The sequence below is a fragment of the Poecile atricapillus genome, chromosome 6 (assembly GCF_030490865.1).
Source record: "Poecile atricapillus isolate bPoeAtr1 chromosome 6, bPoeAtr1.hap1, whole genome shotgun sequence".
NCBI classification, from domain to species: domain Eukaryota; kingdom Metazoa; phylum Chordata; class Aves; order Passeriformes; family Paridae; genus Poecile; species Poecile atricapillus.
Window position 1 is genome coordinate 32,994,222 of NC_081254.1, and position 22,527 is coordinate 33,016,748.

The window sequence follows — 22,527 nt, forward strand, 5'->3', positions numbered from 1 at the left end:
TGGGCTTTGGGAGGATTGAGTCCTGCCACCAGGCAGGCCGTGTGCTACTGGTATTCAGGGTGTGTTTTATTCATATCCTCACAAGAGTCAGTTAGTCAAGGTAGCAGAAAACAGCGTCAGGCAGATGTAGTTAAACCTTCACACCTCCCAGGAGAGCTCACCTGAGCCTCTGGCTTCGTGCCGGCCTCTGGGATGTTGTGAGTGTCTGTTTTGATCCTCTCTCCTGACTCCTTCACTTCCCTTAGTGCTGTAGATGTCTGCACATCCCTTCAGCAGTTACTCACTAAAAACACCACTTGGTCAAGCAGCACAAGCTGGTACCACCCACAAGGACACCCCAAGGCTGCTCCTGTCCCAGAGATCCCGCTGGTTTTCCCACCACTCATAACAGTGCCGTGATGTTCCATGCTGAAGGCTCCAGCTCAGGCAAACAAACCAGTGCCAGGGGGTGGCTGCTGATAATTAGATTGACTGGAGGTCAGGCTTGGATTTACACAGCAATTTTGATCCAATTTCACTTGCAAGAGAGCATCAAAACATTGCAGTCTTCTCGATAGATTGAGTGATATCCTGATCCAAAATGGAATGGCAGTGCCAGCAAAAAAAAGCCCATCTGCTTCAGAAGACCAGACCAGGGCAGGACCACACTGAATTAAAAGCATTTTAATGCATAAAATTTCAGCTATCCCCAGCCCATGCCTCCAGTGACCACCCTGGAAGTGCCTCAGGAATCAGTTCCTGAAGTACAGCCAGGTGCAGCACTGGGCACTGTCCCTCTTTCCTCTTACAAGAGGCAGCCTTGGCTGTTCCTGCCTGCTGTCACCCAGCTACAGGACAGTAGTCCAACACCTCATACAGCATTTTCTGTTCAGAACAAATGTACCCAGAGGGTGCTGAGGCCCTGGAATGGGTTGCCCAGAGAAGCTGTGGATGCCTCCAAGGCAGGATGGATTAGGATTGGAGCAACCTGGGATAGTGGAAGGTGTCTCTGCCCATGGCAGGGGATACGTAATTAGGTGATCCTTAGGATCCCTTCCAACCCAAACCATTCCATGATTCTCTGATGATTCTGTGAAGCCCTGTTTTTGCAGAACATGGTCCCCAGGACACAAGCTGAGATGAGCAGGGCCTTCAGCTGGGTGCCTCAGTGGCAAAGGGGATCTCCATCACAGACGTGCCTGCATCCATGGAGTGGGAGGAGCTGCAGGACGTGGGGGGACAAAGCAGAGGGGGAATCAAAGACATTGCAGGAGTAACTGCAGGCCCAAGAGAGAAATAACCGAGGCACTGACAACTTGTGTGGGTTTCGTATGTCTGTTTGCAGTGCTGTGTTATGTGTTTAGAAGCTGGTTGTTTCCATAATAACAGCAAGTGCCATATGGCAGCGAGGAGGGTGGTGAGAAGAATGCCTAAGGAAACACAGTATGTTGTTTGACATGTGTGTACTTGTAGAGGAATAACGTGTCTCAAGCAAGTATTGCTGCTCCAAGCAGGCTGAGGGATTTGCTGCTCTCACCAGAAAAATATCCAAAGCCCTTGGCATTTGTGCTGGTGCCATGCCAGTTAATGATGCCTGCCCTTCATCCGTATTCTCCTGCTGATAGTCCTTGTGATGGGCAAAGGACCTTTTGCTTCACTGTGAGTGATGGTTGTGGATGCACCAGCACAGGGAAATGGCATTTAAACATGGCTTTTAAGGGGAAATACAGTTTTGTAAGGAGTGCTGTGTGAAACTGAAATGAGCCAGATGCCATATGCTCTATCCATTCCTTAATGCTCAGCAATTAAATAGCAGAATTTTTGAAACCTCTGAAAAATGCATCATTTACTATAATTGTTTAATAGAAGGTAGGCTAAGCATTTCCAGAGATATGGGGCACTTTAGTGCATATCTAGGAAGCATCCAAGAAGGACTCCACAAATTCCAGCTTTTTTCTACCCTTTAATGTATGACTCATATTTCAAAGACTTGTAATTTGCTCCCCACATTCCCACCAATACCACCAGTCTGAGCTTTGCATACATTTCCAGCAGAGAAAAATATGAAATTATTTTTCATAATAGGTGAATGGCTTATGCTTGACCTTTACCAACATCAACCCTATAGAATCCAGCCTCTCTTAATTGAGTCTTAAAGCCATTAATTATATTTGTATACCTGAAACGTGGTGGCAGGGAGAAGGAGGTTGTTTAGGTTTGGGGTTGTAGTTCTGCACTCACTTGCGATGCTTTAACTCATGAGCAACCTGAAAGGCAGAGCTCTTCTCATTTTCATGCTTCTGTTCTTCTCTTTATTGCCTCTAGAGAGAGATTACTGCAGCATATGTGAAAAGCAGCCCATTGGAAGGCTTCTCTTTCGGCAGTTCTGTGAAACTCAGCCTGAGCTCGAGTGCTGCATTAGGTTCCTTGACTCGGTGGTAAGTCAATTCTTGTGGTATTTTGGGGTGCTTTGCAATGTTTCCCTGACAGAGGAGACTCCTGTGACCCCATGAAATTGCTGTTTTGTGGGATTTTGTGTCTGAAGTGTGTCTGAAGTGGACAGGGGCTGGTGCCAGCCTTGGGGGACATGAGCCACCAGAGGAGGGTAAGGACAGTCACCCCCAGAGCACTGCTGTGTGCTCCCTTCATGTCAACACCCGAGCAGATGGGGTGCTCTGGGTAATGTCTGCTGATGGGGGTGAAGCCTGCAGTGCTGGGAAGCACTGGGAGGAAAGGGAAGTTGAGAATGGACTGACAAGAGAGGATGGGCAGTCTAATAATCCTAATATCTCTTACCAAGCCTTTTCATCCATAGAGCTCAGGGTGATTTACAAAGGACATCCTGATAATCAGCCTGTTTTTTCAAATAGGAGAACAGGGTACAGGAATAACATGATTGAGGTCACTGAGACACAAATCTGCTCCATTTTCCACCCCAGTGAGCCATCAGTTAACCCAGCCACTGAGCATCCCCCCAAGCCCTGGGGGACCTGACACTCTTTCCCAGTCTGGCATCACTTGGCCATGTGTCCTGCCAGCTGCTCACAGTGAAAAAGTCTCTCAGTGACTTCTTTTGCTGGGAACTTGTGAAAAGGGAGGGTGTTGATTGGCCAAAAGGTGAAATGGTACCAAAGAGAAAGATGAACTTGTCAGTTGTGAGTGCCCACAAGGTCTCGCTCCCTGGCTAACACTGGCAGCCAGAAGCAAAACAATTCATACCAACAGGAATAAAATTGTTTTGTTTGCACCATGGTGAGGCTACTCTAAAGTATAGGGAAATGTGAGGATTGCACTGAAGCTGTGAAAGTAACAGTCTGGAGAGGACATGTATCTTAAGGTTGCAGTAACAGCAAATCTACAGCATCACAAAAAGTGTTGGATAAAGGCGTATCTGTATCCGTTTTTAGCTGGTCATGACTTCCACGTGTTATTCCTAGCACTGCTTGGGATTTTCTGTGGTGAAAGGTGTAGCCATCATGGTACATGGGACATCTGACAAGCACTCTGTGCAGCTGTGCTCGAGGCCAGCAGGCAGCAGGACATTTGGGTACCCTGGATGTGTTTGTCCTGCGCTGAACCAGCATTGTCCAGTGAGGTGTCTGCCCCGATGAAACCCCACACACCCACCTGGGAGGGAGGCACCCGCGCAGAAATGTCACATCATGAAAGCCCTGCATGCACTCAGGGCATGGCACTGACAGCAGGAACAACCTCTGGGCACGGGGAAACATCTGTCCCCCGCAGGGCACCGTGTGACAGCCCTGCTGCAGCGCTGCCCAGCCTGCCCCCGGCTCTGGGAATTGAGGGCACTGTGTCATCTCATCCTCCCAAGCCCTGTGCAGCCGTGACAGGCACTGAGGCTCCGTGTCCTCCCTCAGCCCTGCAGCACACACCACGCTGCTCCTGCAAAAGCTCGTGGTGGCACTGGCTTTGTTTTAAAGGTCTGTCTCTGAGCAATCCCAAAGGATTGCTGTTCCCAAATCCTTTTGCAAAGGTGTGCTTTGCACCCACCCCAAGCTGCTTTTGCAGAGCTGCCCTGTGGACCTTGACTGGGCCAGTGGTCTGTTCCCAGTTAGGCTCAGACTGGCACTATGAGGATTTGATAGCAAAATGCCTGTCTGGGTGGAGGTCTGAATCCTTATTTTTCTCCTTTTTAACACTAACTAGCAGTCTCCTTTGTTTATTGATTTCAAATTCTGTGTAAGCTTGCTCCCAGCCCATGAAAATCCCTGTATTAGGCAATATTAAGGTCAAGCAACACAGTCCTTTGCCATTAAATTGGATGATTGCTACTGAAATTTGCCCAGCGGGGTCACACTGTGTTCAGTGAGTAGTGGGATTCAAGCCAAGCCCTATGTTAGGCTAAAAAAAAGCCCTATAATGCAACCAGGAGTCTGACTTTACAGCCCTAATCTTAGACCACCAAGAATGTGAAACCTTTTCAAGACCACCTGCTGTAAGAAGCAGGAAAAGCCAGGAGTTTTCATTTTCTTTTGTCTTGGATATTTTTCTAACACTAAATACAAAAATTAGCTTTTGTGTAATGTTAAATAAAGGGAAAAGATAAAAGGGGATAGTACTTAACTGTTCATGAGGGGCTCACTGAGCTTTTTGCACATTGAAAGGGAGGACCACCTCTCTTTTTCAGAGCCCATCTAAGTGACTTTACCTGGTGACACAGTAAGTCCCTGGCAGAAGCCAGTACTTGATGCCTCCCAATATTTTATAGTTTTTCAATTCATGCACTCAACTGTCTGCAAGGAGAGAAGTGTCTGGGGCTTCTGGGAGAAACCAGAAGCTGAGTCAGACGTTCAACAACCCACCAACATCCTTATGAGAGACTAAGCTCTCTCACACCTTTGCTTCCAAAGGCTGGTAGAATCATCCAGACCTTGCAGACCAGAATATGTAAAGACACAAAAAAAAATCCTCTCTTGACTGGACATTTGTGTCAGCTGTTATGTGAAATAACTAACCTGGTCTGATGTAGTCTCCTGCAAATGTAATTATGGCAGCATTTGGGGATTTTTGTCTGTTAAACAGTTGTTAAGCTGCTTTCTGAAGGAAAAGGATTTGTATCACAAAATTCTGCATGCATGTAGGTGTGTAGCTGTCAGTTCCCTCTGAAACCTCTGAATACCTTGGCCAATTTCAACCAGTAATTGAGATGAAAGTGCTCAGAGGCATAAAGTCTCTACATGTTTTCTGAGAGCAGCGTTTGGGTAATTAGTCACAGTGGGTTGTAGCCCAGACTAAGAGGAGATGTGGTTTGTGAGCAGTAGCCCCAGCATTAGGTGATAACAGTGAGAAGAACAAAGAGATGCAGAGCTCTGCAGCACAGCCCTGGTGGAGCTGTGGGTGTTTGGTTCCCACTGCTGCTGTGGGAACAGTGAGTGCCTGTCAGTGTCTGTCTGTCTGTCTGTCTGTCTGTCTGGGAAATGGAGCAACAGCAGCCCCTTCTCCCAGCTGGCACGAAGGGCTGCAAGGACAGACAGCCATCTCTTATTGCAGATATTGTGCAAACAAACCCATGGCAGAGGGCCTGATTGCTGAGATAAAACATCCACCGCGAGCCCACGTGGCTCTGAAGGCATCGCGTGCTTATCTGGGTGCATGGAACCACAGAGACCTGCCCTGAATGGCTCCCCAAACCCTGAGCTAGCCATTCAGAGCTACAACTATGTGAACATAAACTATTAGCATTAGATGGAGATGGTTGATGATTAAATTGGCCCCTCTAGAAGCCCTTGCCCAAGGAATCACGCACAGCCCCGAAGCACGCTTTGCTCTGCTTACAAATATTTTAGCAACGTGGTTCAACTTTGGAGCTGTTGAAAGAGAGCCGTTAAAATAAAGTGTGGGGGGAAATATTTCCTGTGCTAAAAGGCAGATCAGTGAGCAGGCAAGGCGCTAGCAAGACGTGTTTCCTTCTCCACAGCCAGTGCCTCCAGCACAAGAAGGTGGCAGTTCAGTTCAGCAGGGACCTCTTGCTCCTGTCCCCTCCTCATCAGCACATTCCCAGGCTGCCAGCTCCTGACATTTCCTTCTCCTCTCTTAGGATTTTTATGTGTCACTAAAATGAAGGCTTTAACTTCCGGACTCCCTTTCCTGCTTCATCTACTCACATTCATAATGATTTTTTTCCAAGAGAGGGCTTTTAACAATTTAATGTAGATTTAGGTTGACTGGAAGAGAATGGGGACAATTTTGGTCATTTTTTTTTCTCTAATCTGAACAAGGTTACTTTTTTTGCACTGAAGCCACACAAAAATACATCCTCTGGAGGAAAATAGCCCTGCTGCCTCTCCAGGTTGTTTCTGCTTGTGATATCTGGGCTCAAGGAGCAGGGTGAGAGGCACAACCTCCTCAGGTGGACTTTTCAGCTGAATGCTTCACTAGACATTGCACTTATCTGGGGTGAAAGGATGAGTGAGCATCCATTTAATGCCATTTGTAAAAACCCTGTCTTGCTGTTAGGGAGATTTCGTTTGGTTAAGTCCCTTTTGTGGTATATAAACCATCTGTGTATGTGTGTCTTAAAGCTGTTCAAGGCTTTTCCCATCAGAAATGCCAGTTTGTTGGTATCAACAAACTCATTAACTCAAAACTGTGTTTTCAAACAGTTGAAAGGGCTCTTTTTGCCCTGCCTTTAAATATGAAAAATATGGTTTCAAGTTCACTTTTCATTTAAAAATGTGAGTTATTATAAATCCCAGCTGTTTGGGGTTTGCCTTCCAATTTTCAGTCACAGATTTTAAATCTCCAGTGGAGGCAAGAGCTAGGACAGGCAATGAGGACAGAGCAATGACAGGGCAGAGCCTGGAGTCTGAGAAAAGGACTGAGCAGGGAGATATTCTCAGCTAACAGAGGAGGGACCTGAGAAAGCAGAGGTGAAAAATTGTTAGTGAAATGCCAGTAATCTCTGGAAGAAGCTCAAAAGGTGATTCCACTATTCCTGATTTTCACCAAGAAGCCAAAACTACTCTGGTGGGAGTGTCTGTTCCCATTTCCATCTCTTGGTGGGTACAAGGGGTGATGATTCCCTGGGCCATGCCTTGCTGCCACAGGCCCTGCTGTGGGAGAACAGTCTCCCAGACCTGCAGAGAGATCTCTTGGGATATGTTTTTCCATTTTCACATATTTGTAGCCATGCAGTTTCAGGAGCTCAAATAATATTAAGGTGAAAATCAATTACTACATAAATTGATGTGTCAGAATCAGTGTGAGCCCCTGTGGGGTCCCTGTGTCATTGCCCTGGTAGCTCTCCATCCATCACAGGCAGCTTCCAGCCCTGAAACCTGAGCTGTTCTTGAGCCCCTGGCCCCATCCCACAGCCAGTCACAGGCTAGATGTTGCTCCCTTTTCCAGCTGAAGAGCATTTTTCCATCTGATCTCTCTCAGCCCATCCTGAGGGCAGCTGCTCCAAAGGGAAGGCACTTTGCACTCCCATTCCTCCATCCAGCCAGGGCTGCTTCTATGGAAGAAGGAGCCACCAGTGTAATTACTAGCTCCAAATCAGCAGCCAGAAGAAAAGTTAGCAGCAGACAGTGGCCAGCCCACATCCTCTCGCCATTTGGGCTGAAGGATCTGTGCCTGCCCACAGAAAGAGCCTTCCCTGCAGCTTGTCCCACGGAATCAAGGCAATCATAAATCCTCCCCTCATTTATGGGCTGTGAATAGGGCCCTGTCTGACCTAACTAGGGCATGGAGAAGCTATTAGACTTCAGAGCAGGAGCCTTGAAACACATGCCTGGATTCATCAAAGGAATAATGGAAAATATTCTTTTCCACACGGATTTTAAGTAATGATGTAATTTCTAGCAATCAGGGATTTGCAAAGTGTAGCCATGCTTTTAAGTATTGGGAAAGAAGGGGAGGTATCTTGTGATTCAAGCACAAGACCAGGATTGAGGACCTTGGTGGCTTCCCAGGCAGGTGGCAGAGAGAACATGGGGACATCCCTGTAGTAACAGGTCATGGCTGAAAATGTACCAGGGTCTGTTGCTGAATAGCTCAGAAACGGCACTGAAGGGAGAAATAATAATGAACTTAGGAACAAAATGGGACAGGCTTCTAGTGCAGACCTACAGTGAAATTAACTCTGTGCACAGTTGGAGCTTATGGTTCCTTCTCACATCCTCACTTGTCTGTCACTTCCCACCTTTGCCACCACCATGTCACATTTCCTGGGAATGTCAAATGCAAGTATAATTGAACTTTCCTTTTATTCTTTGCTATCTATCTTGAGGCAGAACGAGATACTCTGTGTATGTAGAGGTGTGCATTTAGCTCTGCAGACGTTGGATCCCATCAGGAATCACATTTCAAGACATCCAGTTCTTGCTGAGTTTCTGTCTTCTGGTCTTTCCTGATTTGTTTCCTGTTGTACAGTTCAGATGGGATGTAATTGTTACAGCTTATATGTGGCCAAAAGGACATCAAATTTTTCGACAGCTCCCTGGTAAACTTCAAATGAGAGATTATGACTTATAATCAGGTTTTATTTGCTAGGGAGACAATATACTATCAGAGTTGGAAAGCAAGTGAAGGAGAGAGAAATCATGGAGAAAAATGTTGCTAAGATGCTCTAAGCATTTCAGAGTTCTGTACTTTAAGAGCTGAAATGATCCGTACTCAGATACCATCTAAAAGCATAGAAAATTAGATAAAAGATTTTTTTAAACCATTGTATTAAGTTTTATGAGAACATAATCAGTTTAATCCCCAAAATTGTCACTCAAAAAGAAGTACTGTACTGGCTGATTTTAGTTTTTGGTTGTTTTTTCATCATTTTTATTTGTGGCCATAATCATTTCCCAGACCAAATCAGATCATAATTCCAGATTGTTCAATCAACCTGCTATGCCTGTGTGTAAATATTCAGCTCCAGACTTGAGCTGCAATAGCTAAATGAGCACTGGCCAGATAGAAGGGGAATAGCATTATTACTACATTGTGGTTTCCATGTCATTCCTAGGTTTGCTTAGCTGGGGTATCCATTACAGCCAGCCTGCAGATTTATTGCATCCAGCCCAGAGCAGTACATACATCTTCCAGTGGGCAATAGTTCTGAAATTTGTTCTTCCAAGTGTTTGCCAGTTCAGTCTGATTTACCTTTTTTTTTTTTTTTTTTTTTTTTTTCTTTTTAGCTTCCTCCTCATTTATCATTGCAGGCAGCTTGTATTGGACCAGGTTATTTAATTGGTTTGGCAGGATTTTCTGGGATCCTTTTTTTAATACAGTCATGAAAGCTGTTAGGCTGTCGTCTTCTTTTTTTTTTTTTTTTTTATACTTCTGGAAAATATTTTGATCCAAAGGCTAAAGCTTCATATTCCAGGCAGTGCCAAGCAGGAATGTCTCTAAGAACTTCTAAGAACCTGTTGTCATTTAGCCACTGGGGTCCCCTGCAGCATGTGTTTCCTTCGAATGCCTGCCACGGATGTGGAACTTTAGCTGAAGTGATTAATATCTTCATGGCACACATGTAGTGCTTCCTTTGTTTCTAATGTAAACAAAGCTCATCAAAAGTCACTAATGTGTCATACCTAGAGCAGCCAGAATTTTGAAATGTAGGTAGACTTTGTGTGTGAGGATGGGGTTCTCTTTTTTAATGCACTAGGGAAGCCAAAGAGAATTTTGCTTATGGTGTATGCTCCTCTAAATGATCTCTTTTGTTTCCTCGTGGTCCTAAGAAATCAGAAACCCTTCTGAAGGGGCTGAGCCAAAGATCACTAACAGTGATGGGCAGTCCCTCTGCTTTGCACAGCTATTGTTACACCAAGCATAATGAGGTATAAATACATAGAAAAGACACATTAAACAAAATTACAATATACTGAAGAATATATATATATGTATATATTCACCAGGCACTTGAAATACAACTGTGGCAAGGGTAAACAAACGTTCACTTTCTCTACTACTCAGAAAAATAATTTTACCTTCTGTGTCCACCGTCCTTTTGAGCAAAACCAAATGAAGTTGATGTCTCTTGTCACTGAATGCTTTCTGAAAGCTGGCTTTGCAAGGTTATAAAATAGAAATTAATTAAATTGTATTGGTGGTAATTAAGAGACAAAGCCCCAGAAGATGCACCACTAGGGTCTGGTCAAAATATAGTGGAAGATTTTTAATAAGATTGTGTGTACAGGTTTCAGTTCCACCAGAAAATTATATTTGTCCTTCAGACTTTTCATACAGAGTGTTCTGTTAAGGCCACATCCAAAATGAAGTTATAATGGTGAAATATGAGTGCAAATATTGACTTTTATTTTTTATATGTCTGTTCCAGGCAGAATATGAAATTGCTCCAGATGAAAAGCTGGGAGAGAAAGGAAAGGAAATCATGATGAAATACCTCACCCCAGAGGTAAGGGGCAGCCAAAGTGGCATTACTGAAGGAATGCTGCAAGGCACACCTTTACTAAACAAGGTTGTTACAGGCTCTGTAAGCCAGACTCCTAAAATTTATGGTGGCAATCTCCAGTGAATAAACCTGCAAGTCTTATACAAACAGTCAGAGAGAAAAAAAAAAATTATAATGCAATCCAGAAATTGACTTCTAAGGATGAACTTGACTTACCAGGGGCTTAATTCATCCACGGATGAGCAAAGGGCTTCTCTGGTCTCTTCTCAGTGTACAAAGCTCTGCGTTGGGGGTGTAATACAAGAGACCTCAGCTGTTACCAACAGATGCCCCAATTATTTCCTATCCAGCTCAGAAGTGGTGGTGACATTTCATACTCTGTTGTGTAGAAAGCACAGGCAAAAATGGTCTTTCCTTACAGACACTTTTGGTACAGAAATTTTTGTATTTTGGTACAGAAATTCCCACTCTTCCCCCAGCACCATTTTCCCCAGGGTGGGCAGGGACACGCAGGACTGGCAGGGGACAGTGGGGGCTCAGGGGTGCTGTCCCCCATCCTTGTGTCCACCACGGCAGGTTGTGAGTGAAGGAGAGGAGCTCCTGGGAGCAGCCGTGTCCACAGGGTGGCACTCCAAACAGAGGCACGGATGTGCTGCTGGAATTTGGGACAGGCTGCTCTGGGACTAACCCTTTTGGAGGGGTTGCAATCATTTCCTGGCCACATTTCACCTTTGCTACACAAGTCACTGCCAGTAAGCAGTAAACATCCAGCTTCAAACACAAGAGCAATCCTAGGATTTTTCCTAAGTTGCTTTCGTAAGAGTAATCAAAGACGTACAATTGCTGCTTCAACTGTTTTACAAAAGGAATACATTTGACCTTCAGGAGAATTAATCACATTTTTGGCAGATGTCTTTCTAGAGGGTTTAAATGGTACAATATGTTTTGGAGGTGCAGGGGCAGAGCAGACCACTCTTTTTCCACTCAGTCATTTTCCTACAATAAACTTTGATGCATACTTTCAGTTATCTCAGGCTGCATTTTGGGATCTGGTTTCATTTACTGAGCCTGGCTAGTTTCATGTGCAGCCATTGAGCACTGCCAGTATGAGTTCCTGCTGCCCATTCATTAGGGGCATGAAGTTCCACTGCTTCTTAATCCACCAAAATGACCTTTTGTCTTAAAATTCCTGTCAACAGATGAACGAGCAACAAACTCTGAGGGAAAATATTTCCCACTGCTCCAGCTCCCATCTGGAAAGGGAGATAGGCATTTTGCTGATAGGAGAGCTAGTAAAGTGAGGGGAGGATAGCATTTCTTGACTTCAGCCAGTCTTGCTGCAGGTTTCCTGAAGCCCTTCACTGCTGTCCATTGGCTCTCCTGCCATCCACGGTGCAGCCAGAAGCACATGGAATAATTTAGTGGATGTGAAGTGAAGACCAAGCTGAAAACTGCTGCTTCTTCATCAACAAAGAGCGGTGGTGTTACTGGAAGGAAAAATACTGGGACTCCAGAGCTGGAGTTTCCATTCTCTGCCGTGCCCTGTACTTCTTATTTGACCTGTGTACCTGGTTTCTCAGTATGTAAAATTGGCACAGCATATTTACAGTCTGTCCTGAGACTTTTCTGGTATTTGCAAGTTACCTTAACAACTCTAAGCAGAAGGAAACTGGATGACCTCCAGCAGTCCCTTCCAGCATCACCCATTTTGTGATCCTGTGAAACCCAGGGCTGTTCTCCTTCTCTTGTAATCTAAAACTGCCCCCCTGCTGGTGGTGCTTTAATGTCTGCATTGGTCTTGCTGCACTTTTTTTCCTTAATGAGAAACTTCTGCTTCTTCCCAGAGGGATGTGGAAACCCTGCATAGCAGAAAATACTTCCTAGAGGCAGGGTTGACTGTGCCGTAACAATGGGTTCAATACTAGACTTTCTAATAGGTGTCCCATACAACAAATACTTAATAAACTAGAGCAAGGCCTGGATTGATTTAATTTCATTTTAGATATCTAACTAAGATAGTTGGGATAGGAGTGCAGATGGCCTACTTTCCTTTCTTGTCAGGAAAAAGAAGTATCTCCAAAGGACATGTTTGAAGCCATTAGGAGTCAGTGATTCACAGGACTGATGTCTGCAGTCCAAACAGATGAATCTGGACCCAAATGTCCTAATGGAACATCCTGGCCAGCAAAGAAACCTTCTTTTCATTGGAATCAGCATTTCTCTATTTAATTATCAGTCCCTTGAAAGGTACAAATTGCTGCTGTTTCTGGAGTCTTCTGCTTTCAGTTGAAAGCTTCTTTTAAGTAGGTGTGTGTCTGTGCTTCAAAGAACCTGATTGTCTTGATACAAAAATAGCGTGACACACAGCTTGACTGATAGAATAAAATTATAGGTTTAGTTCTTGGACAGATAATTCAGGCTTATAATGTGAGGAGTGTTTTTCCCAGAGTGCAGGATCAGAAGCACAGTGAAAACAAAAAGTAGACTTCTTGCTCTTTAATATTTATAAATGATTTTTAGCTCTTGCTTCAGTTTTTAAAGGGCATACATATTTAACATACAACATGTCAGTATATCACCATTCCAAAGGGCGTTCATTTGCATAGGGAACATGCACTTTATTTGATAAAACATACACTTCTTGCGCAGCAGAAAGGAGGAGAAGGCACTTTCCCAGATGAGCAGGCATGCCAGCAGGACTCCCAGCCCTGTGTGACTCACAAAGTCACTGCCTGTGAGACATCCACCAGGACGGCAGAGCAAGGAGGTACCTCTGAAGTGATCACAGTTCAGGCTGTGCACAGCTTTGGCATCCTGAGCAGCCCCTGCCTGCTTGTTGGGGAATTGAAATCTTTGTCCTGGTGGACAAGGAGGTCAGCTTGTTCCTGAGCTACAGGCAATAGCAGTGACAAATCCTGACAAATCCTGGCCCCTGGAAGGGAACATGGGTGGTTTAAGAGGAAGGAAACGTGGCTGGTTTAGGCCTCTCAAAGAAGAGGTACATAGGAACAACCTCCCTAAGGATGTGGTGGAGTCCTCATCACTGGAGGTTTTCAAGATGCTGTTGGGCACTAGATCATCTCATCTAGGCTCCCTTTCCCACAAAAGCCTGGACCAGATGATCTTCAAAGGTCCCTTCCATGCTGAGCTGTCCCAGGATTCTGTGCACTCAGGTCCTAGGAAGACAGTGATATTCCATCTCTCTTGCCTAAAGTTCACTAGAACAGCCACATCCAACTGAATTCATTCAACTGGCCCATTCTGAACTCTCTGGTGGGAGGGAAATGTAAGGAGCAGATGTGATCTTCACACTGAAAGTGCCAAAATATGAGTGTTTTCATGGCTTCTGTGGCAGCTTCACTTGAGGGGTAAGCAGGAGGGCAAAAACCCACAGGGAAGGTGTCCTGTACCTGAGGGAAACATTCCCTGAATGAGCTGACTCTCATAATTCTCTGAAGAATTATTCCTTCTCTGTGCACAGGAGGAGCACAATGCTTGTCACACCAGCCAGGTCAAGGTTTCTTGACTAGAATTTGCTTCTTTAAAAAAAGGCTTTAACAATTTCCATGAAAAAGTCACTCCAAGCTGCCTTCTTGACTTCATAATCCCCTAGGGCAGAGGTCCAACCCACAGGAAGTCTGAAATTTCTGAGGTTGTGAAATATGATGGTAAAACTGCTAAAATGAATTGGTCACAAATATTTCTTCCCTGTTTTTTTCCTAATCTCAGCAGTTGAGTGGAAAAGGTTCAGTTTTAGGTCCAGTTCCATCTGTAAATGGTTCCATTGAAGTGTTGAGTTAAACCGAACCCAACCTGGCTTCATTACCTGACTTCTTCTTGTACTGGAAGAGCAAGGAGATATATTTACCTTTGTACTGCTTTTAAATTAGAGTTTTATGTCTCCATGCAGTATTTTTGCCTTCCTGCCTGACAGCTGCCATGCCTTACTCTACTAAATCACTATCCCACTATTTGCTTTTTCACTGTAAATCACCTTGAGAGACTTGGAGAGACGCTATATAAAACTAAATTGATTTGAAATGGCTCTTAAGACAGTCTCCATATGCCATTATAGTTTATATTTGGACTCAGCTGGGTACTAAAAATGTTACTGAACAGGATGTCTAATGTGTATTGTTATCCTCATTAAAATACTTCACAGAATATGAAGAACAGCAATAGCATTAATTTTCTTATCTGAATTCCTGTCCAGTACCCTTTCCTCCAGGAAATGCACAGAATAAAGGCCATGTTTGCACTTTCTTTGCTGCAAGAGGTTAGCTGGGCACAGCAATAACCTCCTTACTCCAGTCTCAGGCTATCAGTGGGAATTTTGGTAAACAAAATGATGTCTTTGTTTTTAAACAATTATAGGATAAGGAAGGAAGGGAGGGAAAAGTCCCTTGAAAGGGACTCCAGCTGATCAGCAGTGCCTGCTGGCCTTCCACTTGTCTACAGGCTAAAATGTGGCATTCTCTCAAATCAGTTGTTTATGGAGAAGAAAACATCTCCATAAGATAGATGAGATGAAATTAAAATTACACATGAGGCCTTCTGCTGGGCCAGGCCATGCAGCTGAGTCAGGCTCCTGCTCACAGACACCTCTCCCATCTCTGTGCACCAGCAGAGTAGTTTCCTTTTGGCCATTGCTTTGATCTTGACAGCTAGGACCTTTGCCTCTCTCCCTGAGATTTCTTCCCCTCCTTCCTATTTTCACCCCCAAAATAAATGCAAACTTCAGCACTTGTGCTTCTGGGTGAGTCACCTTCACTGATCAGCGAAGCCCTTCCATCTCCCAGAAGGGAAGTTTCATCTATCACTTCTTAATGATTCTGCCTGAATCCTGCAGGTCACACCATACCAAGAATTGGATTCAAGTCTTGAGACCTCTTCCTCTGTTTATTTTTACTAAGTGCCTCCTAAGGAGCATGTTATAATTAGTTTTTGGGATGGCCAGAACAAAAGCTGAATGCCACTGCAAGGGAAGCAGTGGAAGATAGAAACCTAAAGCTTCTGTAAAGCAATCTGCAGAGTCTAATGCGAGACAGAGGCTCTGTGTTTTGAAAGGTGAGCCTTCAGGGACTGTTTTCTACATTGTTATCTTTCTCCTACAAATTCAGCTTATGTCACTTATATCCAGCAAGTCATCTCTGTCCCCCTGTAAGCTTATTATCCTGCTGATAAAAGGCCAACACCATATCTCCTTTCACTGGCTGCAGTGGATGGCCCCTTAAGGCTTGGTCCAAGAGTTTTCTCCACAGCTAGTTTTCAAATTTTTCTAAACCCTATACATTTCATTAATGACCCAATTGTAAGTAAGCAATGAATGAAGTTCCTGTCTGTCCACAGTGTGTTACATGGACTCAGGATGGGATAGAATTATTTACTTGCTCAAAGCGTTATTCACTGCATCCTTCAGGCTCCTATTAGGAGACTTTTCAGGATGCTAAATGCTTAAGTAGAAATCCTGGCATCGCTTGAGCCAGGAGAATTTTGCCATTTAATTAATTACCCTGGGACTTTGCCCTTTGCCTCAATGGATTTCTCATCTCCCCTTTCTATTGACTTCACTACTCTACGAGCACCATTTTAGCCAGACATGATAGCATTACTTAGGCCTCTGCTTTGCAGCTCTCATAATCAATACATAATCCAGTCTCCAGAGAAATCAATGTATAATTCCTGTTGTTGTTGCAGAGACAGCACGATCAATATCTCTGCTGATCACTGTGTCTGAGTCCGGGAAAGTACCTTCTCAGTGGGCTTTCTAAAAAGCTCATCTTTCCAAAGTTCAGTTCTGGGAAAATATCTGAGCGGCAGAACGGCAACTGTGTTACTCAAATTAATGCTTTCTAGTCAGAACTTATTTTAATGAACATTTGTCTGCCACTGAAGCTGGGCTGTAATGTAGTGTGGTAGGCAATCTGAAAAATCACAGTGTTGCCTTGATGAGGAGTCCCTTTGCTGTGGTCTCAGGCAAAAAGGCTTTTTTCTCACGGTTTGCTTGAGTCCTGTTTCCTCATCCTTTACCCACTGTTTATAATACAAATGTTAGTTAACTAAACACTTACTGAGGGCTTCTGTCTCTTGCAGTGGTGCCAAACTTGCAGGAGAGCCTTGGAAATAACGTGGAGTGTGCCCTGCCCTGATGATGCTGCCCCAGAATAGATCCTTGGGTGGTCCTGTGTCCTGTCCTTTAGACTCAGGAAGGGCTGCATTTGCAGTGTCTTTGCTCAGACTGCTAGACTGGGCTGGAGTCTTTAACTCCTCTGGTTTTGTGCTCATCAGGGCTATTGAAGCTCTGCTTCTCCTTCCTGTTTTTCTGGAGAGTGCAATGCCTCGTAACTGTTTGTCATTTTTAGTCAGGAAGAGCATTGGGATGCCTTGGTCATTGGGAAAAAGCCTTCTGGCTTCCCTGTGTTTGCTGGAATTACTCCGACTTGACCCTTTGGAAAATGGAAGTTCATTTCCACTAATGGATGTCAACCTCACATGTAAACCTGGCTCACATCTGTCTGTGAGGCAGGGCAGGCCCCCCAGCCTGCTCCAGCTCCTCTTGCAGAACAGCCAGCCCATCCAAAAGGACTCTGCAAACAAAGAGCAGAGCTGCTCAGGATTGTCTGGCAGCAGGAAAGCTGTATTTGCCTGCCCTCACCTAATGAATATGCTAATTATCATTTCCTCCTCCCTGTTTTAGGGGTTATCTTTTCCCTATCCCCTCTGCATGCCCCTCATGACTTACATTGGGTTTGTATGGATTATCCAGTGGCCAGGGAAGTTAATTCTAAAAGAATTTCAGGTCCATTCAGCTTTCCCAGAAACAGCCTCTTCTGCCTGAAAATTTTGCTCACATGGGAAAAAAGGAATCAGCCTTTTCCAGCTGTCTGGAACACTGACTTGCAAAACATCCAGAAATCTGCAGGAGATGGCTTTTGTGTGTTTGCACAGAATAACATTAAAATAGACCTCTGGTGAGTCCAGCCTCCTGCATTCCCAGCACTCAGCCTTGGAGGCATCTGGCTTGGAGAGATGAGATGACTCTTTCTGCCCACTGGCTACAGGGAGCCTGGGGAGACTCTGAGTGTCTCAGCTTTTAGATGATTAAAGTGTGATGAGGTGAATTCCATGCTAGGTGTAATGCAGAATACATTAAATTACCATGCATGGCATATCCACACAGGATTCTGTGCGCAATTTCCCAATAGTTCTGGAGTCCTTTGATGACCTGACCTCCACAGCCCTTCCATTCCTTGACTTGCTGCAACTTTGCTGGTTGGTTCAGTTTCAGATTTCTGAAACCAAAAGCATAATGGCTCGATTAATGTCTCCCTGGGCTCAGGATTCCTCATGCTAAACTCAGAAGCAGTAACAGGCAACCCTATGCTTGATCCCAGCAAAGAAGACAAAGAAGAGGCACGTGGTGAGAATGGAAGTTAATCATACCTTATTTCTCACCTGATTCCCTTGTAATAGGAAATTAGGATTCTGGAAAAACATCTGGAGACTTCAGCATCAGAGTAGCCTCAAGAGGATAGGTCAGGAAAATTCAGATGAGATGCCTGAGGCTAACACCTTTGGCTGGGATGATGCAACAAGAAGAATCAATAAACTGGTAGAGTGTGCTATTTTAACTTGGAACTGGGAATCACAGGGTTTTAAATTTCACAGGAAAAAAAAAATCTTTGAAATATTACTATGTAAGTGTAAAAAGTGAGATTTTTGAAAAAGTATTTTTTTTACAAATTGATTTAGAAATAATCAGCATATTTAAGTTGTGGATGTGTGACACTTCAAGCTATTCATGTTTAATGTTTTTTACCCAGTAATCCAACAACAACGAAAAAGATCATTTAACCTGCTTGCCAAGCTTTAGCTTGTATGCTAATTTATTATTTTTTAACCAAGTCAGACTCTGACCTGAGTCAAAAATCAAGCATATAGCAAGTTTATTATCCTTGCACTGATGTTGTTTGTCCAACAAGCAGAAGTGAGGAAGAGTGGAATATGCCACTGCAAACAGCGTGTCATTCCCTACAATAAATGTCTTCCCTCTCAGCTCTTTGCAGATGGCTGCTACCATATGATAGTTAATGGATTGTGTGATCCAGGTGATAGGGGAACGCCCTGTTTCCAGCAGTGATTTTGTTTGCCTTCCTGGGTGTTTCCAGTCTTTCTGTGAGTGGGCCACTGGGTCCTGCCTGATTATTGTTTAATTCCTTTCCTAATTCTTTTCAAGACCTTCCTGGACTCTCTTTTGGATTTTCATTTTTCATTCAAATGTTTCCTCAGGATTTTGACCTGCTAGTGGAAAAAGATGAAGGCAGGTTCTATAGAATCCCCCCTGCAAGGGATGGCAAAACAGCCCTGGAGTGGAGCTCAGTGTGGACCAGGCTTCACCCAGCAAGGGAAGGGTTACTGCTGTTTACAGCCTTGTGTCTCAGGAGTGAATTCAAGCAGGGATCTGTTTGTTTTCCTGCAAGAAAGCCATTCAGTAATGTCGAGGTTGTAAATGAGTGTTTATATGTTTAGGGGTTGTTGTTTTGTGTTTTATTTTTAATGGAACAAATGACATTTGGTTTACCAGAGGAAGCCAAGCTATGACTATTGCAACATAAGGTTGCTTGGTAATGTTTAGGCCATCCATCAGTTCAGGAAGATGTTAAAAGGTAGGAAGGTCCTGATAAGAGGCTGAACACTGAATTTTTTCCAAACTTATTAAGCACATATGACAAGAGAAAAAAAACTTCCTGAGAAAAGAAGCTTTCAGAATTGTCCAGTCATCTTTGCTGCTAGTAATAGTGGAAACACATTGTTCTCCTAAAAAGCTTTATCAAATATCTGGCTGCCTGTGGCAATGCTCTATAGCCATGGCTCTGTTGGGTTGCTAACAAAAGTGGTTCTGTGACACTCAAAAGGATTGTGAGCAGCCTCACTGTGGGATAGACAGAAAATCCTGGTTGATATAAACCTTCTCTTCTCTGTTCCTTAAGCTGCCCCCCTCATCCTGCTTACAGCTACAGGTTATTTCATCTGTTTCCATCTTTTAATCTGTGTGCAAAGTGCTTTTAAGGCAGAAAAAGGGCAACAACAAGTAAAACAAAACTTTCCCTTCCCCTGCTTTAAATTCAAGTTTATTTAAAACAATTTCAGCTGCCTGGTTTATGAGCACCCCTCCACCAATAAATCCATTGTCTACAGAAAGGAGGAAAAATGTATTTCTTTGGTGAAGAAACCTCTATGAGCACGTTTCTAAAAAATCACTTTAGAAGTATGGGTAGGGAAGGACTAGGGTTTGAAAATGCAGAAAAATATCCTGCCAAGCACTTCTTGTGAGGCCAAATTTCTCACTAATTGAAGTCAAAAGCATATCTTCTGTGCTGACCAGTTTAGATTCTTAAAATAAGCTGTACCAAAAACCCTGTAGCTGGTTGGGATTGTGGTGAGTGTTCCTGTTTAATTGAAGAGTATAAAGTCTGCAGCTGATTCACTGGACTTGCAAAAGGAGATGATGAAGCAACTAAATTTTGTCTCATGGGACAATTTTTTATTTCAAAATTACTTTCTATGGGGCTTTGGGTGTTTAAGCTCTGGTCATCGATAGGAGCCAAGAAGAATTTTCCCTTTCTTGAGCCTAGGCAGTCTTTTCCTTTGTTGCTCCGAAACTCCTGTTGTGGTTATGCCTCCAGATTTCTCTGAATCAAATAAGTCAACATTCCAAGGAAACCACACTTTGGACTGGAAAGCTTTATGTAGGAAGCCTGTTGACTCACACCATTTGCATGGCATTGCTTGTTTGCCTCTATCAGGAGCAGAAATGCGGTTTCTGGAAAGGAGCAGCTACAAAATTGTCTACTGAGAAGAGGAAAAACAAGGTATAGCCAGATAACAGGCCCTGTTGCTGGCTAACAGGAGAGCCAAAAAATAATTCATATACTTCCTATGCACTTGTCAGGAAGGAAACCTCAGAGGCTGCTGTTTCTCCAAGGAAGGACATGGTTCTAGACTACAGCTTGGATCCCAGCACCAAGAGGAAGGATGCTGGGAACACAGGCAGGAAATGTCCTTTTTCTGCTGCTGGGCTTGCTGAGGCACAAGAGGTACCCTGAGGAGTCCAGGGTGAGTACCTGAAGGTATTTCAGGTCCACCACAAGAACTGAGGTGGTAGTGTGGTCCTTTGTGTGGTTTCAGTACAGCCCCACCAGGCTAGAACATGCTCAGCTGCTTGCCGAGAGCTCTGTTGTCTCCAGTCATTGTATTTTTCTGTGTGTCAACATGTGTTTTGATAGTTCAGTAGCATATGAGGGAAAACAGATTTGTCATGACTCCAGATCAGCTTGCAGCTACAAAACAAACCCCACAGCTGACAGGCATTGCTGATTTGCTTCACTGAGATACAGCAAGTGATCCTGCCCTGGGTATTGGGATTGGGCTCAATATTTTCTCTGCCACTGACCCTCTCTGTAATCCTGGGTGAGTTATTTCATATCTGTGGCCCCTGCTCGCACTCCCAGGGCTGGTGAGATCGAGTTTTGGAAGCTCTGGCTCTCATGACGTGTCTGTAGTGCCTGGCACTACTGGCCCCCATTCTTAGGTGTCATGTCCACACACTGTTGTAATAGATAAATTGCTGCTAATAACACAGCTGCCTTCCATGCTCCCCATCTGCCTCACTGCCAGTTCCTACATCTGTCGCCTCAAAGCAAATATCCTGGAATTATGAAGCCTTTTGCTTTACTGGTTCTCCTCATACAGACCCAAATTACTGTGGCGGGGGGGGGGAAAAAAAAAGTGAAAAGCAAATGCAGAAGTCGATTAGTTAAAGCATTGCAGCTGCCCTGATGTAGAATTGGCTGTTTACTACACATACAGCTGAAACTGAGCAGATAAGATCAGACACAGGGAAAGGCAAAAGAATGTTCCAACATTTCTGTGCGCAACACCAAAAGGCTTCAGGAGACTGCGTGTGCTGTGACAGTGCTGGGATCCTTTCCCTCACCAGGAATGCCCAGCCTTGATTTCCCAAAATCGAAACACAACCAAGACATTCCACTCCTCATCCGCTGCTCTCTGAATTTCTTGATGGGACTCAGTGATCTCAAAGGCCTTTCCCAACCTCAAGGATTTTGGATTCTCCCTGTCAGCCCCTTCACACTTTCCCTCAGTCAGTCCCTGGCTGCGTGGTTGGAACATCCCTGGCTGTAGCTTCGACTTCTGGATAAAGCCAGAATTTCCAGGTTTTTGTGTATGAACTCTTCTTGTCCGATCATGCATCATCCCACACAAAAAGTTCGTTTTAGCCTGTTTCTGTCATAGTTTTGAGGTCTCTACTAGTAGCAAATCTAGTGTGGAGATTTTCAAACAGATTATATGTGGAACATTCCTGTCAACATCTGAAAATACACATATCATGAAGACAAATGCTTGGAAGCAGAGGCAGCTCAAGAAAAGTTACAGCTTGAACTTTTGTCCATTGACTGAAACGTTTTTAATTGTTTTAAGCCAGTTTGTTGTGGAATGTTTTCATAACCTGAAACATAACATATGCTGCACGTTATTTATTTTACGCAAGTGACTTTTAAAATAACTCATCATGTTTCAGTATCAGCTGCATGCCTGAAACTTGCCAGGAAAGCAGTTGTGTTTGTGACAGAAGTTTGCATGAGGTCTATTCAATCTAAAGAGTGTGGAATCTTTCTGGTTCATACAGTTTGTGTAGTGCTGAACAGTTGTGCTGTAAGACACCCTGATGACTCACATCCACTGGCAGGAGCTGGTGTGAAATGAAAGCCTGTACTTCTAGGTTTCTATTCTTTATTCACTAATTGCTAGCGACAATTGGACTGATTTGAGGAATCTGAGCATCTCTAGCTTTCATTTATCTCAGTGTGACTTCTTTGATTTCAGTCACAGGTGATGATCAAATCTTGTGCAAAACATACCTCTTAACCTCCTGTTCACTGTTCTGTAAAATATTGTGAGATTGCCACCTAGCTTAATCCTGCAATGAAGCTTTAACATTCTGAGGTTCTTAGATGAAAGTCATTGTGTAAGGATGAAGAATTACCTCTGAACTATGGACCTGCTCTGGTTCTTACAAAGTCAGTCTGGCCAAACTCAATGCTTTCCCTTTTTCTGGTCTGAAGTTCAGGGATCTACAAGCCATGTCATTTATTTTTTTAGGA

At 44.0% G+C, this 22,527-nt stretch overlaps 1 protein-coding gene across 4 annotated transcripts in view; it reads left to right on the forward strand.

The window, feature by feature from the left end:
* GRK5 (G protein-coupled receptor kinase 5) overlaps positions 1-22,527 on the forward strand; it is a 149,708-nt gene that overhangs the window by 93,276 nt on the left and 33,905 nt on the right. Inside the window, exons 3-4 of one of the 4 annotated variants that reach the window (XM_058841951.1) lie at positions 2,305-2,417; positions 10,271-10,348. In XM_058841951.1, coding sequence (XP_058697934.1) covers positions 2,305-2,417; positions 10,271-10,348 — 191 coding nt within the window. Of the gene's footprint in view, positions 1-2,304; positions 2,418-10,270; positions 10,349-22,527 lie in introns of those variants that run through there. The other 3 variants (XM_058841953.1, XM_058841954.1, XM_058841952.1) reach the window with 3 other exon arrangements.